The sequence below is a fragment of the Stylophora pistillata genome, chromosome 8 (assembly GCF_964205215.1).
Source record: "Stylophora pistillata chromosome 8, jaStyPist1.2, whole genome shotgun sequence".
NCBI classification, from domain to species: domain Eukaryota; kingdom Metazoa; phylum Cnidaria; class Anthozoa; order Scleractinia; family Pocilloporidae; genus Stylophora; species Stylophora pistillata.
The window spans coordinates 18289298-18306190 of NC_142526.1; the positions used below are offsets into that span (position 1 = coordinate 18289298).

The 16893-nt window shown below is 40.2% G+C and overlaps 1 protein-coding gene across 5 annotated transcripts in view; it reads left to right on the forward strand.

Annotated features, from left to right (window-relative positions):
* Positions 1–16407, forward strand: part of LOC111340046 (intermembrane lipid transfer protein VPS13D) — a 75380-nt gene extending 58973 nt beyond the window's left edge. For 3 of the 5 annotated variants that reach the window (XM_088731650.1, XM_022946820.2, XM_088731651.1), the window contains 22 exons: positions 84–228; positions 701–798; positions 970–1047; positions 1532–1655; positions 2245–2314; positions 2948–3107; positions 3458–3584; positions 4185–4403; positions 4769–4841; positions 5498–5673; positions 6376–6573; positions 7081–7140; positions 7628–7783; positions 8112–8260; positions 9266–9447; positions 10153–10226; positions 10683–10850; positions 11514–11720; positions 12708–12964; positions 13217–13383; positions 14095–14213; positions 14745–16407. In XM_088731650.1, the coding sequence (XP_088587776.1) occupies positions 84–228; positions 701–798; positions 970–1047; positions 1532–1655; positions 2245–2314; positions 2948–3107; positions 3458–3584; positions 4185–4403; positions 4769–4841; positions 5498–5673; positions 6376–6573; positions 7081–7140; positions 7628–7783; positions 8112–8260; positions 9266–9447; positions 10153–10226; positions 10683–10850; positions 11514–11720; positions 12708–12964; positions 13217–13383; positions 14095–14213; positions 14745–14837 (3100 nt within the window). In that variant the 3' untranslated portion in view covers positions 14838–16407. The remainder of the gene's footprint in view (positions 1–83; positions 229–700; positions 799–969; positions 1048–1531; positions 1656–2244; positions 2315–2947; positions 3108–3457; positions 3585–4184; positions 4404–4768; positions 4842–5497; positions 5674–6375; positions 6574–7080; positions 7141–7627; positions 7784–8111; positions 8261–9265; positions 9448–10152; positions 10227–10682; positions 10851–11513; positions 11721–12707; positions 12965–13216; positions 13384–14094; positions 14214–14744) is intronic. The other 2 variants (XM_088731652.1, XM_022946822.2) reach the window with 1 other exon arrangement.
* The last annotated feature ends 486 nt before the right edge of the window (positions 16408–16893 follow it).

Sequence of the window (16893 nt, forward strand, 5' to 3'; positions counted from 1 at the left end):
ACGGGTAATGGTAACCCTAATGCTTGGGTGCGAAAGGTCTTGTCAAATCAACATTCGTTCAATACGCGTCATTTTGTTTTCAGGGTGTACGACATTGGTATTGACGTGCGTTTTGGCCAGGGGCGATATCGTGATACAAGAATTGTTACTCTTGCCACTCGATATCAGCTGGAAAACAGGACTCAACATACTCTAGCTTTTTCACAGAGGCACTTCGTCAGAGAGCAGGTAAACTTTTTTTTTCTTTTTCTTCGTTTTGAAATTGCCTCGTCTGTATTAATTGAGTTTGCTTGATTGTTTCCATTTTCGAATTGTTATCACATTTTAAGGCAACTTTCGAACGGCAAGGTTACGTTTTGGAATAGGGGTAAGTTTCTAAAGAAACTGTGGTGCTGCGTCCGTGTGGCCGGGAATAACAAGATAATTAGTTTTATCAACTTAGTTGATAATGCAGATTGGCTATTCGATTGGCCACCGCAGAGTTCTAAAGCTGACGTTTGGGGCGTTAGCCTTCCTTCAGAGTCTTTTACATTATCAACTCAGCTGATAATGCAAAATGATCTACTTTTTAGAAAGTTTGGAGGCTATCTTGAAACTCAGTTTCTGGAGCATGCATCTCCTATATTGATAAACAGTCTGTTTGCTCTACTGTAGGAGGCAACACACCCAAATTCTCTCTTTTGTTGCGTCTACTCTATAGGAAGCAACCAACCCAGAGGGAACACTCACTGCCATGCCAGGGGCTCTAGTGCTTTTCCATTGGGCCAGAACAGACTTGGACCAACTTTTGTGTATCAGGTAGAGGACCTTATACCTTGGTTCTTTGTTTGGACCCTTTTTATTTGTGTTTTTCTCCACGTGAGTTTCTGATATCATTGCATGGACAGCGCGGTGCACAATCAGCAGCAGTTGTCTGCAACGGATTTCTAATTCAAGGCTTTTTCTTTTTTTCTCTGTTTATTTTTTTAGGTTAAATGATGTTTCTCACTGCAAGTGGTCTGGAGGCTTCAGGATCGATCAGGACGATTCTTTTCATATTAACATGAGGTACATGCTAGTCTATCCTACTTGGGAGATAGGGTGTAAGTGTTTCAGGGCCATTGTTTCTACCTGTCTATCCATCTCTCTTTCTGTAGTTGTATCTGTCCCTAAGCCTGTTTGGATGTCTACCGGTGTGTCTGATTGTCTGTGTGATTGTCTGTCTGATTGTCCGTCTGATTGTCTTTCTGATGGTCTGTTTGTCTGTTTGTAGGTTTGTCTGTGTTAGTGTGTTTGGCTGTCTGCCAGTCTGCCTTGTTGCCTGTGAGCCTCTTTGTTTCTATCCAGCTGTTGAGTTTTGAAAGTATGTAGTAAGCTTGTGTTCACTATACGTCAATGTGCTTAAGAAGTCGTACGCAAAGCCTCTTTCAGTCATAAGTTAAGTATGTTGTACAATGATAGAGAAGCATCGGCAATCTACTTGGAGAGATCTGTTATTACATAGAGCGTGATGATAAACTTTTTCCGAAAAAAGAGTGTTTTTTTTCTGTAGGAGTCTGAATGACTGTTCGCTGTTTGTGAGAGTGGAGGTGGTGCAAAGAGGAGCAACATTTCACGTTCTGTTCACCGATGCCTCCCAGCTTCCTCCTCCGTTCAGAATTGACAACCTGTCAGAGGTGTGTCTCGTGGTCACTGACCAGTGGCTCATTCGTGATTATGATCTTCCTCCATACTTCAGCTTAATTAACACTATTCATTTCTTAAGGTGCTAACAAGGAGAATTTGTTTAGAAATCAAGAGTTTCTTTAGTTGGTGATCTTTTGCTTTATTCTCCTGACCCTAGTGTGAGAGTCATGGGTGATATTATTGTAAGAAGAAACTAGATGCCTGTCTCTCTTAAGGGTTAAAGGGTAAGAACAATCAAAAGCTTCCGCAATTAGCTTCTTCGGCTCAGTTCCATTTCTGACAACCAGTGGAGGGCTAAAAGGTTCTTTCTAGTAGGAATAACGTACTCGTTTTACTGCAGTTCTGACATTTTCCTTCGGTAGACTATTTTTAGTCATAAACACTACTACCGAAATCCTCTTGGAATTACCTTTCCCATCTCGAAATCACCGTTTCTGTGCCTAATTGACTGGGCAAAGGAAGTGAAATTTCCCTATAAAGACATTGTAATCAGAAAAAATACCAAAGGTTACCTAATAAAAGAAAGCAACATAAAAAAAAGAAAAAACAATTATTAAAGGGTCATCGCATGCTTTTCAGGTGCCGATCACTTTCTATCAGTGTGGAACCGAAGACAAGACAAAAACCGTTCTTCAGGCAAAACAATCAGGTATTGTTAGAGAAACGAAGCTCTGTGAAGCCGCTGGGTTCGTAGACAGAATTCTTATCTCGTTGGCAGATTGTACTATTTGTGAGGTTCACATATGACAGGCGATCTCGCCCGCTTCTCGATTAGTTCTCTGTACCTTAGTAGCTCATCCGACCGCTGAATCGGAAGGTCCTTTGCATGACTCAGATTTTCTTTCTTTATTCAAGACCAAACCTAAATATGTACCATCTATTATAACCTTTCTCTCTTGGACACCCAGAGACTGGTAACTACTAATATAGAGAGAGCTTTTGCACTACTAATATAAAGAGAGCTTTTGCACTACTAATATAAAGAGAGCTTTTGCACTACTAATATAAAGAGAGCTTTTGCACTAAATATTTTTGGCCAGTAGCTAGGAATGTATTACCCCTCAAGATAAGACCTCGAATTTTCTCTTGGTGGTGCTATTTCAATCACATACCAGAGCTAGGGAAAATATATTTTGACGTCTGTCTCAACCTGAGAAAGCAAACTATCGAATGAAAACACTTCACCTGAAAATTGAAGATTTGTTTTTGGTTTTGCTCTTTACTGTATGTTAGCTACGAATTTAATCGTACTCTATATTGACTTTTTTTTCTCTCTATGAAGTGCCCTACTCATGGGATGAACCCACTCTGTTACCTGAGCTGTCTGTTGGGGTGATGGGAGGTGGATCTTTCACTCGCTATCAAATGGATGATCTTGGAGGAGGCGATAGGCTCTACTATTACAATCCCATATACGTCGTTTTTACTCATACATTTGCTAGGTAAGTTCAATTTAGTTTTGCAAAGGAATTCCACCTTCATCCGCAGGACAGTTACATTTCAAATGTGCTAACTGAAGTGAGAGTCGCTCTGCGTTAAGGTTAAGTTTCTTGCTGGGTTACATTATTGGATAGTTACGAGGACATTGGATATTCATCAGGAACATCGCGAAATTATGAACATGAAAAAAATTATGGCCTTTCAAGATAATAGTTCCAGTGACTACTGAATCATTGTGTCAAGGATATTCTTGAATTGTAGAAGAGTGAAAAACGTGGAAATGTCTGCTTTTATCGTGACTCGTATTCATTTTATTTACATGCTTATTCTCATTTGTGGAACGATTTTTCAGCGTTGATGGACACATTTGTGGCTCAGTTCACCTCAAACCTGAATTAGCAGAAGACGAATCGTGCCTTGATATGAGAGAGCTTGTGTTAGATGTTCCTCAAGGATCAGCGGTTCTGCTCAGAAGAAAGGTGCGAATTAGATAAGGAAAGGCCTATAAAAAGGTGAAGCTGATTTTTTGTCCTTTTTATAACGTTGTTAGGTCACAGGCGACAGGTATATGTAAATTAATTGATACGCGTTCTTGTTATGGGAGGGGGGGTGGATTTTAAAGTTGGAAAGCAGAAAAACGATGACGCTTATGGCTTCATTGCGTATGAGCTAATTAAAACTAGATTGTTGGATTCGTAAGCACCCGGAAGGACTTTAGGACTGGCATTGTGATGGGTTGCGTCTGCTTGCGACCTTGATGATTCAGTTTTCACTAGATCATAAACATCGAGGTCGTAATTAAAGTCGGGAGAAAGTGGAAAGGCTTCGACTATTCTGACTTCGATTACTTCGAGCTTCAGGCTTGCCTTACGAACCCAGTTTTCGATTTTCGCTGGGTGGTAAGCGCTCCCACGCTTAAGACTCCGTGGCTAATGGCTGATGGAAACCAGCCTTGATACTCATCAACTACCCAGTTGACAGAGTATTAAAATTATCAGGAGAATTTTTTTACTTATCGCGCTGAGTAGTAAAGGAGTTGACAAAGGCTTCCTTATCCAACGGTGTTTCACCCGTCACAGGAACCCCACAAAAGATCGCAGCTTTGGCGACTGACTGGCGCGGGACAGTTGCGTCATGAAGGTTCCTCCCCTCCCTCCGCGAAGCCGTCGTCGTCCAATGGTGGAAGAGTGTTGGATATTGACAGCTTGGCTCCACCCACCTGTGGCAAGTACGTGCGACTCGTGCTGAGTAAATGTAACCCGAGGCGAGCGCATTCACAGAAGTGGTCCTTCACAGAGGTAAAAGAAACACTTTTACATTTGTCAGCAGGTGTTGCAACTCTAAGTGTGTCGAGTTACTGTTACAATATACTGTTACAATATACTCATACAAACAGAGAATATAAAAGATCCCTTTTGTCCTAATTTCTTTTTCCAAACTGTGATTTTTAGATTTTCTGAATTGCTATGAGCAGTCTAATACCCTTACGTTTGCCTTCTTTAAATCGTGGATGCACTGGTTTTCATTCGTCTTCATTCTGCTTTTGATGGGAACCTTCTCTTAGTTTAACACAAAAGAGAATGGGAGTAATTGGGACGGTTTTTTTCTCTTCCCTTGTTGTCACTTGTAATCTTTATTTGAATCTTACTCCTATTGATGATAGGACAATCGCATGAAATGTGATCTTCCTGGATTGTATGTCCAACCAAGAGGTGGTTTTAACGGATTAAGAGATGGTAAGAAAATTAAGCAAATGTTCAAGAACGTTCAGAAACTCTCAATATTACTGGAACTGTGTTAGGACAGTTATTTATTTTGGGGGTCCAGACAAGGATCGTATTAGGAAGGGTGGGGGGGGGGGGGGTCTTATAAATTCATTTACAACTAAAATATGAGATAGTGCCCTTTCTTTTCATTTCTCGCTTAGCCTAAATGAATGCCGTATTCGGCACGCATGTCGCTGTTTGCAATAACTGTAATACTTAAGAAGGGTTTCAATACTCAGTACTGTTATATCACCTAAATTTATAGCAATACTGCCCTATTTTGCTTGTGTCTCTGATTTAGGGGAAGGTTATTGACCGAGGCATTTTAGGGGGGGTGGGGGGATTTATTTAGCACTGGAAGACCTAGCCGTGAGGTTGTGGGAGAAAGTTGCGGGCGGGGTGGGGTTATTGGGTCGTGTACCCTTAGTCCTAGTAGTTGACAAAAAGGAGCGCAGATATATGAACTTAGTAGATAGTCTGCTAGCCAACGAGTTCTCTCCTGAAGGAAAACCATCGGATTTTGAAATCAGAAGGTCCGGGGTTCGATCCCTCATGGGATATTTTTTTGCTCTCGTGAGCAAGCAAATGACAATTTTCCTTAAGGGGCGATGTCTTTTTCATTTTAGGTGTAGATGCAGTGCTTGGTCCTGCCAACATTACTAAAGAGGATCAGATTCCCATCGAACAGTGCATCAGCACGTGTAAGCTAAGGCCTGGCTCAGGCTGCCTTGGAGTTAAGATTCTGGCAGATGGTCCAACACGAGTGCTGCAGATCACTGACTGCTTACAGCAGGTGAGACCAGTAAGGACTCGTTCCTCTTTGAGTGTCAGGGAGCGAAAGGATTCCTTTAAAAGCGTGAAATTCAAGCAATCCCCCATACTTCAGGGGAAGCATAACCAATCCGTTTCAAACCTTGATGAAGACCAGCCAATTTTTTACTAAAAGAAAGATGTTAGAGGTTCCCAGCTTTATTTAAAAACGTGTCCACTATTGTTGCGCTGAGAGCATGCCCCTCTACAGATTGCCGTTGTGCGCGTGATTGAAAAGTATATCTTAGCTTTTAATGAGTGGGTTCAAAACCTGCAAACCCTGCCATTTTAGTGAATTCGCCGCCTCCGTTTGATCAAGGGCTCGTTAATGCTGGGCTGATTGCGTCAATAAAAATTGGAGCTGAACTCAAAGCTTCAAATGGAAAGTGTATGTGGCAATTGCTGTTTTAAGGCTGAAAAAATAGCTGAGTTACTCAGCTTCCGATGAGAGGCCTAAGCGGGTCGTTCGTCTTGGCGATGAAGGAGGAAGGTGTTTCCTTAACGATTGAGAGTTTTTGTAGCTGTTGATCAGTACCATTATTCTTATGCCGTAATGTTTGATTCAGTGCGGATACTGAGGAGAAATTGGATGCTAATCACTCTTGAGGATTAAATAGTTAAGAGGAACCTTTTTGGGGATGGTCAGCAGTAACCTTTGCAGTGTCTATCTTAATTATGTTGCTCTCATTAATAGTCTGATGACGAAGCCGAGAAGGAATGGATGCTAGTCGAACGGAAAGGTGGTATGAGGCAACCAATTGTGAGTAGCCTGGGTACCGAAAGGGATTGCTCAGCGCTTGAAGTACAAGTTCGCTTGGTTGGAGGGATTGGTGTGTCTGTTATTAACTCTGTGCCAGAGGAGTTGGTGTTCATAAATCTGGAACAAATCGAGGTAATTCGCAATAGAGGTTTTGCACAGCAGCCATGTTGGATGGCAGGAACAATAGATTATTTTACCCATGGGAAAAATTTTTCTTTCTTATGCAAAATATTTTCATTGTTCCTGCCATCCAGCATGGCTGCTATGCAAAACCTCTATTGCGAAGTGGTGCTATGTTACATTCAGATGGTGACGTTGTGTCTAAGACAACGAATCATCTGGATTATTTACTTCATTTAACCGAAGGCAGTTGTCTATTACTGCTAGTCTATTGTATATTGTTATCGTTAGATTTAGCTCAAATCCAGTTTAATCCTAACTATACTCACTAAAACCCACGGATGAAAATTGCTGTCATTAATCAACAGTTAGCGATCGAACTCATTGGGAGCCAAAATCTAAAGATTGGCTGAAACAGTTAGAAATTACGGAAAAGTAGTTCGAGTGTATTTTTAAAGAAAAAGTTAGTCATATCATTTTGGTCAATCGATCGATCTAATTTTTTATTTTCTCTTTCAGGTGGACTACTTAAGAAGCTCAAAGCTGGAAACGCTCGAAGGGAGTATTGGTCGTATTCAGGTGTGTGTTCTTTAATATCGCGCACCAAAGTAATAATTTATCTAAACATTGGATTACATGCGGTAATTTCCCACACCAATCTGTCATTACTTACTTCCGAGTCGTGGCGGTGCTTTAACTTACGCATCCTTCACGTTTCCGGCAAGAGATCAGATGTCGATACGTTTTTTCGTAAAGTTACCAACGTGTTTTGACCTATCCTTCCTTGGAAGTCATTCGCTTTCAGCCAAAAGGCAAAAATTTTAGATTTGAATACCCTCGCTAGTGCTTATAGCACAAGCCGGCCATTGAGTTTGAGAAAATCAGTGAAACAAACAATCTATAATTGAAAGTTATCTCAGGGATTTTTTTCCTATCATCCGCGCCCGAGGAAAAAGGACTAGCATCTTTTTTTTTATTACAGCCGCGCTCAAAATTGAGCATATTTCTTCATTGATATGTTAAGATCACATAACCTTACATCCATGCCACTCATTTTAATTTGTAGATCGACAATCAAATGTTCGCCAGTCAGCTTCCGGTGCTTCTCTTCCCCTCCATCCCTGAAAAAGGCTCCAAAGAAGAGACCCTGTCAAAACAGCCCTCGCTCCGTGTGTCAGCCTCCAAAGAACCCTGCAGACTTCCAAATGTGGAAATATTCAAGGTCAGTACATAAAGGATAAAGTGTTTGAGGTTTACGGGTACGTCAGTTTGACCAGTCAATTTCGAATCTTGATCATCTCTTCAGTCTCTTTATGTCTCCTTCTGCAAAGATTTTTGTTACAAAATATGAATGACAAAGGATTCAAAATACATCTAGCCCTGCTGTTATTTTTCTTCGTAATAGAGATTGCAATAATTTGTAATTTCTTATGCATGTTTCAGTGTGACACTTCTGCATCAGTAACATTGATTGGTTGAAAAGCGGTTTGAAGTTATCATTTGATTAATCTTTTAAATTGCCTATTCATTTATTTGTTAATTTGGGACAGGCACTTGATGTTTCACTACGAAAGATGACTCTTCAGATCGAGGAATTGTTGCTGCTCAAGCTTCTTCAGTTCTTCGGTTATGTCCAACAGGATGATGACATTGCTGGAGCAAACCAGGAGGAAGACGAGTGCCTTTATGCCACACAAAGGTTTCCTATTATTTGCATTCAGTTCCATTCATTGAAGCCACTAAGCATTGCTTCGTTTCCAGAAACCTCACAGAAACGCGAACGAAAACGAGAATTACGCTAATGCGGACGCGAACGGAATGTAACGCGAATGTAAAGACAAATGCAAACACGAAAGCTAAAGGTGAATCAAAAGTAAAAACAGAGCAAGAGAACATCATTGGATCTTTAAACTCGGGGTACATTTTCTTAGATTGATGAAGGGGAAAATATGATAGATGTCTAAACTTTTGGCTGCTCTGGGTCCTTTCTCTGAGATTATTCAATGGGGAAATGTGCTAGATGATAAAAATCCTGGCTTTCACACTGCGCCAAGTTGGCTTGGCCGCTACCAGCGGATTCGTTCAAAATACATATTTTGTTTTACAAATGCGTCAGTTGAAAACATCAGTGATTAATGTTTTGAATCCCGAATTGAAAGGAATGTAATCTGATAGGAAGATTCGTTTTCTCCGAGTCTTTGAGAGTACCCAATATGGATATAATTTCCGACCACATTTTTTGAACACTTGCGCCTTCCCACCGCCTTCCCAGCCCCTCTCGGTGTCAGCTTCCGAAATACCTTAAACAAAAAAAAATTAACTTTAATAGCTATCACAATTACTGGTAACCCAGTAGGTTACATTGTGGGCTATAAACAAATAATTCAAATTGAACATAACATTGTTAAGAATCCCAACTGGCCGGAGGCAAACCAGTTGGCTATTTACAAGCATGGAGAGGATTTGAACTCGGAGCCACCGTGAAACAAATTCAGGTAGTGGTCAGGGCGGGACTCGAACCCGGGAGCGACGGATTGCGAGTCCGACACGCTGACCACTCGGCCACGCTGCCTCCATTTGAATGGAGAGAGGCAATAGAAGAACTCAAGTTGTATTCCAAAGAGGTATCCTAACTGACTACGTCTGAGAGCGTAAGTCGTGTTAATATAAAGCAAGGTGGTAAGAGTGAATGTTGCCTTGATAGGCCGACATTGCCAAGTTCATCTGGTTCCTTAAAGAGGTATTACTTCGAGCATGTTCAGCTGAACTCCACCCAAATAAAGCTGTCTGTATCCAGTGCTGGAAGGCTCCCAGAAGATCTTCAGAGTCTGAAAAGTAGTCTGGGGCTGATTCTGGTGAACTTAGAGGATGCCACAGTTGATTTAGGTTGGTGTACGTGTACTTAAAGACGAGAAAAAATATCCTGTTCAGTTTGATTTTTCTCTGAGTGAATTGTACTTACTTTCTATCCTTTCTATTCATACTCTCCACTCTAATCTCTCTACGTTTCCAGTAGTAATGACAAGGAAAATTTGTTTGGCAATGAGGAGCTTCTTAAATTAAAGATAATTTCCTTTATTCTCGTGACCTTTATAATTGAATTAAGGTTGATTTTGCAAAGAGAAATACATATATCTTATTAGACGTTTTGTTGTGTAGTATCGCTGAGTATTTTTACGAGTTGTGCCGTATTTTGACGAGACCGTGGGGCTCGTCAAAATACAAACAACTTATTATACAAAATACAACAATTTATAATCCAACACGCCAAATTGTTATTTCAGTGCGGGCGAATTTCTCGGATATTTCTGGAGTACAAATATCGCGTGATATTTGTACTCGTCTCGCGCGTGATTTGTACTCTACGAAGCACAGTTGGATAATAAGAAGTCAACTTTGCTAATGATAAACAGTTATCTGGCTGCGGTTCCATTTTGCATGTGGAGAATAATTGTTTTGGTACTATTGCCCAGATTGTTATCGTATTAAGTGCATTGTCTCTTATTTACCCGAGTAATCTCTAGAGTAGTTTACCCCTCCACCATAGAACCCACCGGCATGGCAGACCCAATTATTACTTTTTGATTTTAGAATCTTTCTCTCGATCCCATCCGTTTGACACCTTGTCTTCTTACCTGGACTCCATCAGCAAACATTATACTGAGGTATGTATTGCACACGGTCCAGTCTTTCTCGTAAATTTTGTCGAATGACTTTGCTGAATCAAATTTCTATGAGGGTGTGTTTTTCCCGATCGAGTGCCTGATCATTATGAATGCCCTGCATTGTGGCTAGATTATATCTAACCACCATTCTGAAGATGAACTACTTCTACGTAGTCAAACAGACAAACAGAATTTATTGTTTGATGTAGATTATACTTTAGGTTAAGACATACTTTAGGTTAAGACAGCAGCCTTTCTTCTTCTTCAAGACTCTGAAAACTTGTCTGAAGGGATTTTAGCAAGATTCAAGCCATTGTAGGAGTAGCAAATAGGAGCAATTCACAAGACATCTTGAGAGCTCTTGCTGCTTCCTAAAACTGTTGTTGAGAAAAGAAAAAAAAGGGAAAGGAATGGAGATAAATCACTTGTTTTTCTTTTTCTTTTGATTGCATAAAGGAAATCTTCAGTCAAAAAATAGCTATCGTGGGCTCAGTCGATTTGCTCGGAAATCCCATGGGACTACTCAATGACGTGTCATCTGGCCTTGAGGGACTGGTAAAGAGAGGCAATGTCGGAGGATTATTTGTAAACGTGGCTCACGGAGTCTCTGACTCGGCAGCTAAGGTAAGTACGGCCAGCCGTCAAAAGAGGCCACTCAAAGATCCCTATCTTCGGAAAACCCTTCAGACTTAGCCACTATTAACTTTTTACGGTTGTGTTTACTCCTATTTTATTTGTGAGATAGCCATCCTTTCTTTTAGCGCCCGTAATGAGATTCGGAAAGAGTTTGGGAAGTCCATCGGCTTTATTTCTACGGTTGTGAAAAATTTGAGTTATGACCATGCGTAAGGTAAGCTTGAGCGTAGGTTAACTTTGAAAAGCCTCCTTCCTCCCACAATAACGAAGCTATGCTGTCCTCAAGAATGACATTCCGCAATTGCTTGAGGACAAGTGAATAAAGGGGGGTAAGTTTCTAAAGAAACTGTGCTGCTGCGTCGATATTAACAAGGTAATTTGGTAATATCAACTAAGTTGAAATTGCAAATTGGCCACCGTAAAGAGTTAAAAAAGCTGACGTTTGGAGCGTTAGCCCTTCGTCAGAGCGAATGGCGAAGGGCTAACGCTCGAAACGTCAGCTTTTTAGCTCTTTACGGTGGCCAATTTACAATTTCAACTTAGTTGATATTACCAATTTACTTTAGGACAAAGTTCCTCTAAAGTAAAAGTTAAGTTGTACTCCATGTGCTTTTCAAGGTGTATAGGTAAACCGATTGAGTGTTTCTGCAGATCACCGGTTCTCTGTCTGATGGTTTGTGGAACGCATCCATGGACAGTAAATTCCAGGAGAGCCGTGATGCAATGCGGGCTGAGAGGTTTAGCAGCTCCAAAGATCACTTTGTGGCTGGCGTAAAAGGCCTTGGCATGGGTATTGTTGGTGGACTCACAAGCATTGTAACACAACCAATAGAGGGAGCACATACTGCAGGACTCTCAGTAAGTTTTCTTACACATCTGGTCATACACAACGAATATATGAAATTCATATATCTGAACTGCGGTTATGGAAACGTATTTGTGCACGATCCTCGCAGTAAAGAGCACTATTTAAGCAATAGTGAAAATCAGTCCTGAAAAAATTCAGGCCTGTACGAGATTCGAACTACTGACCTCTGCGATACTAGTGCAGCGCTCTACCAATTGAGCTAACAAGCCAACTGGGAGCAGGTCATCAAATTAGTCCGACATAAACCTGTAAGATGATAAATCAAACACAACGAATATATGAAATTCATGTATCTGAACCGCGGTTACATCTGGTCATGTGTTGTTCTGTCAGTACACAATTTGGACCCAGAGTTCGGTAAATTTGCTAGCAGTAAATGTGCTATTTATAATTGTGCTATTTGTAATTCTTCGTGGGAGGAAGGAGAAGATTAAACGTTCAGAGCGATGAAACGCATGCCTTAAGGACAAGGGAGCTTTTGGGAGGTTGAATTCCTTTATTAAATGTTTTTGACTGACAATTTCTCCTATTGGTTGACCGCTCAATCATCAAATGGCCAATATGTGAAGTGTTACCGTGACCTCGCTTCTACGTAAAGATACAATAAATTTCACTCTTGTCAGAAGAATTGTAGCTGTTGTAATTTCTGTGATACTTTGCTCCAGGCAATCTTATTTCAGTGTAGAGGCTTTTCGTTCAACCTTGTCATTGCAACACACATTTCATTGATAAAAACGAGTGTCAGTTTCACGTGATGTTCCGTTGGTGGTTTGGTAATTGAGCGCGACGAGCGACTAATCACTTAAGCTACATACGCGTGCGATGCTGTTAGATTTTTTTGTATTCTATTTTAGCGAATACAAATAAGATAAGATAAGATAATGACTTTATTGATAACACAATTACTGGTAGAACCAGTAGTTCTCATTGTGGCCCAGATATGGTCTTTCAACGATGAATAAATCGTTTTTTCTTAGGGTTTCATTTCTGGTATTGGTAAAGGGATTGTGGGAACAGTTACCAAACCAACCGCTGGAGTTCTGGACTTTGCGTCTGGGGCTGCAGCAGCCGTTCGCGGACAAGCGACGCGTAGCTCCAGATATCTCCCGCCAAAACAAGCGCGCTTACGAAGGAATTGTTTTGGACCAAGTGGTGCTATCCCGCGGTTCTCCTCGACGCACGCTGAAGGCCAGGAAATCATGCTGAAGTTAAATGAAGGCAACTTTAACGAAAAGTAAGGCGTTTTCATTTACTTAACAGATTGAAAAAGGTTGATTTTGAAATTGATTTGTCATAATGTCGTAAACTGTGAAGTTCTACTCGAGGTTACCAGCGGCAGTTTTAGAACGAATTATCTTTCGACTCTATTTTGGTCCCCTCTTTCGGACATGAAAAATTAGACCAAAATTTAAAGGCAGAAGTATAATTTTATAAACAAAACTTGAGTGGTTATTTCTAGATAACTTACCTGGGCTTGTTTCCTTAGGTTTGTATTATCGGAGTCTGTCAGACGCGATAAGGAAGACCGCCTTAAAGCCATTGTCACTACAGAGGCAGTGTACTTTGTGCGAGCCCGTGGGACACCCTCACCGGAAGCTATTGTTCTCCTGGTGCGGTTTTCCGATCTCTTTGTTTGCCAACCTATTCCAGGTGGTAAGTAATTTTCGAGGTGGGTAGGGTGGGTGAGTTGACAGGGAATTGTTTCAAGCAACTTGCACCAGGTAGTCAAAAGGGTGTCAGTGATCTTTAGGTATTGCTTTTAAGATTTGTGTACGTGAAGTCTGCAGAAAGAGGGAGCATGACTTTAGAGAGCTGGATTTAAAATCTGGACGTCCCACTTCGAAATGCCTTACTCCAACACTCGATAGGCCATTCTGAGTTCTAAACGGCCTCACTTTCCAAACAAAGCCAAGTGAAAAACCGTTCTTGTGATTATTAGTTTTGTTTGTATGATAAGAACAGTCCACTTTCATATCAAAGGCTTCGTTGTTAAAAAGAGGCTTTGGGCATCTGGGTAATGGCCCGTTGTATTTGTTCCTCGCTTGTGTTGAGTTCAGATCTTTGGTGCTATTTAAATAACCAACTGATTTGCCTCCCATTAGTGAGGATTTTAAATTTTTAGTTTACAGTTTATTTCTTTCGTGTATCTGCCATGTCCACACCACATGGGGCTGCTGATTACATAAACAATTCAGTTACGTTTTTTCTTACACAGTTATTTTTGTTGTTTATCAATATTTTTGTACGAAGGGTGTTTTTGTGAAGTTAATAACACCAACCGCAAAAACACGTGTCAAACGCAAATTCATACCCCTGAAAATGTCTGACTCTAAGCAAAATGTGTCTGAAATTTACAATTTTTAGACGGCAAGGATTACATCGAGCTTATCATGAAGGCGGATAATAGCAGTGTGCCAACACCATCCAAGAACCCCAGTAAAAGACCTAGGGTTAGATGCGACAAGAATGTTATCGCTCAGAAGGTTTGTTAATTTTGAATCTACATCGATTCGCACCACCACAATTTTCTCCTGGAAGAGGGTGGGGGGGCGGGGGGGGGGGGCGGCTGGGGGGGATGTCAATTAAGGGGGTTCGTAGGTCACACCTCAACAATTTGAGTTGCGTGTGCTTCTATTATGTTCTTAGGTCACGCACATTAGACTATTTTACTATTTGACTTTGCCTAATTCATCATGAACTGTCTTGAACTGTGAACTCGTAGGTCACACCTCAACAATTTGAGTTGCGTGTGCTTCTATTATGTTCTTAGGTCACGCACATCAGACTATTTTACTATTTGACTTTGCCTAATTCATCATGAACTGTCTTAAAAAGCACGCTGAAGGAAAATGAACTTCACTCCTTTTTCCGTACATTTTAAATATTTCATCACATACTCTCATTTAACGCTGTTTACTTGAATAATCAGAAAATTACATTAATTTACAATATTGTATCCAAACTCAAGTTCCTTTGTAATGTGTAAAAATTTCGCTATTCGTCAATTTAATTAGGTGGCACAGAAGATCAACTATGCAAAGAACCTCTACGATGAGGTACAGCAAACGGTGAAAGTGGAACTCAAGGAACCGACTTCCCCAGTTTAACTACTGGCCAACTGTGAAACAGTCCAGAGAAGAAAGACGTGTGACTACAATGGCACAATAAATTGAGGAGTCGACTGAGATTCACGCGGAAACTACTGGGTTCGAGTGGTTGAAGACCAAAGGAGAAAGAAGGTAGTAGCTGATTAGCTGAAGTAGGTGCCAACAGTCAAATCTACCTAATCAAGGAAATCATAGTCGTTTATCACGCTCACAAAAAATATCGTCTCAGTGATAACGCTAAGAGAAGAACTTAATATTTGATGGTTTTTTTTTTAATTTGATTACGAGTGTCAACCTTATAACTTCTGAAATTGATAACAATGTAATTTCTTGTTACAATTTCAATACATTATCATACAAACCAGGTATGAGAATATGCCAACTTATCAACTAGAGAGGTTGTGGCGACACACTGTGACACGCTCAACTGTTCTTAACTATCGTACATGGAAATTTATCGTAAAGAAAGGAGAGTTACTAATCACTCGTAGGTAAAGAAAAGGTTTTGAAATAGTATCTTTGAAGAGTTCAAACTATAATTGATTCAGAAAACTTTGAAGATGTTTTTCTTTCAACCATTTGTTCATTAATGAACAAGATGAATTTACGAATAGGAGAGGGTTACTCTTCAATTAGCAAAGTAGTTTCGCGAACTGTTTTGTTTGTTTGTTTTTCAATTTAATGTTTAACAGAATTAATATTAGAATGGTCAGTATTGTTGTTTATGAGGCAGGGCAACTGGTTTATTTGTATATGTAATCGAATGGGGCCGAGTAAAATTAAGGATTAATATCACGCGTGTTTTCGGAAGTTGCTGAAATTGCCCGAGTCGCCCAGCGACGAGGGCAATTTCTGCAACTTCCGAAAACACAAGTGATATTAATCCTTAATTTTACGAGGAACCATGTCATTACTTGTTTATAATATAAGAGGCAAAATGTTTTCTTACTGATCTCGCGCAAAACGGGACGCCATTGTTACAAAACAAACAGAAATTTCTTTACCTTGGCAGCCGTTGCTAAGCGATTTTCAGCCAATCATTTTCAAGTAATTTTGCCCGGGGCAATTACAAAAATTAAGAAAAAAATGCCATCTGTCTTGACCAATCACAATTCAGTAATTTTGCCCCTTATATGATAAATTCACGTAATCCTCATCCCTCCCGCAAATACACGCAGCTTCGACAGACACATTCGCAAATTCTGCAGAAATGTATTCCTGGAACAACAAAAAAAGTATCTTATTTACTGAATTTTAGGATAACGGTTTGCTTCAAATGGTTTTGGCGAAGGAATTCACCAACTTCAACTGAGTATGCACACGTGATTAGAGCACGAGATATTTTGCTTATTTGTCGCAAATTTGTACCAAAGGGTTTAAAATCAATATACCCATGATCGGGGTAGATTGCAATATTTTTCCTAGGAAAAACGCATTTTTGATTATCGTAGATTTTCTCTTGAAAGATCTGATTTCAGTTTTGAAATCCACATTTTTAGAACAATTTATGTCGAGATTAAAAGTTGTATATTTTATTGTGGGACTTTCGAATAAAACTGTCAAGATATAAGTTTGCCTCGTTTCCCATGTAGTAATCGTGAAAACCATCTAAAATATGTCAAGGACTTGTTAGAAACAACACGATGACTCTTTCCTATACTTATTAACACATTGTTACTCTACTTTACAGGGCATGCGCGTCAAGTTAATGAGTGGGAGGGGTAGGAGGGGACTTGAAGACTACTTGAGAGGGAGTGGGAAGTCCAGCGCATGCTCCTTTGAAAAATGTGGATTGCGACACTTCTGAATTTACATGAAACTTTTTGAATTAACATGGGAAATGTGTTTTTCCTTTTAAGAGCAGGAGAAACGAACTTCAAATTCCCTTTTGGGTCTCTAGAAAAAAGGAGAAACAGAACGCGTAGACAATTCCATTTTCCTCAGTGCAAGGAAAATAAAAGTGGTATCCTATGTTTTAATGACGTAAAAAAGAGAATTGTAGATATAACTTGAATTCCGTCTCCGCAGATTTCAAAAAAGGTTGGCTAATACACGG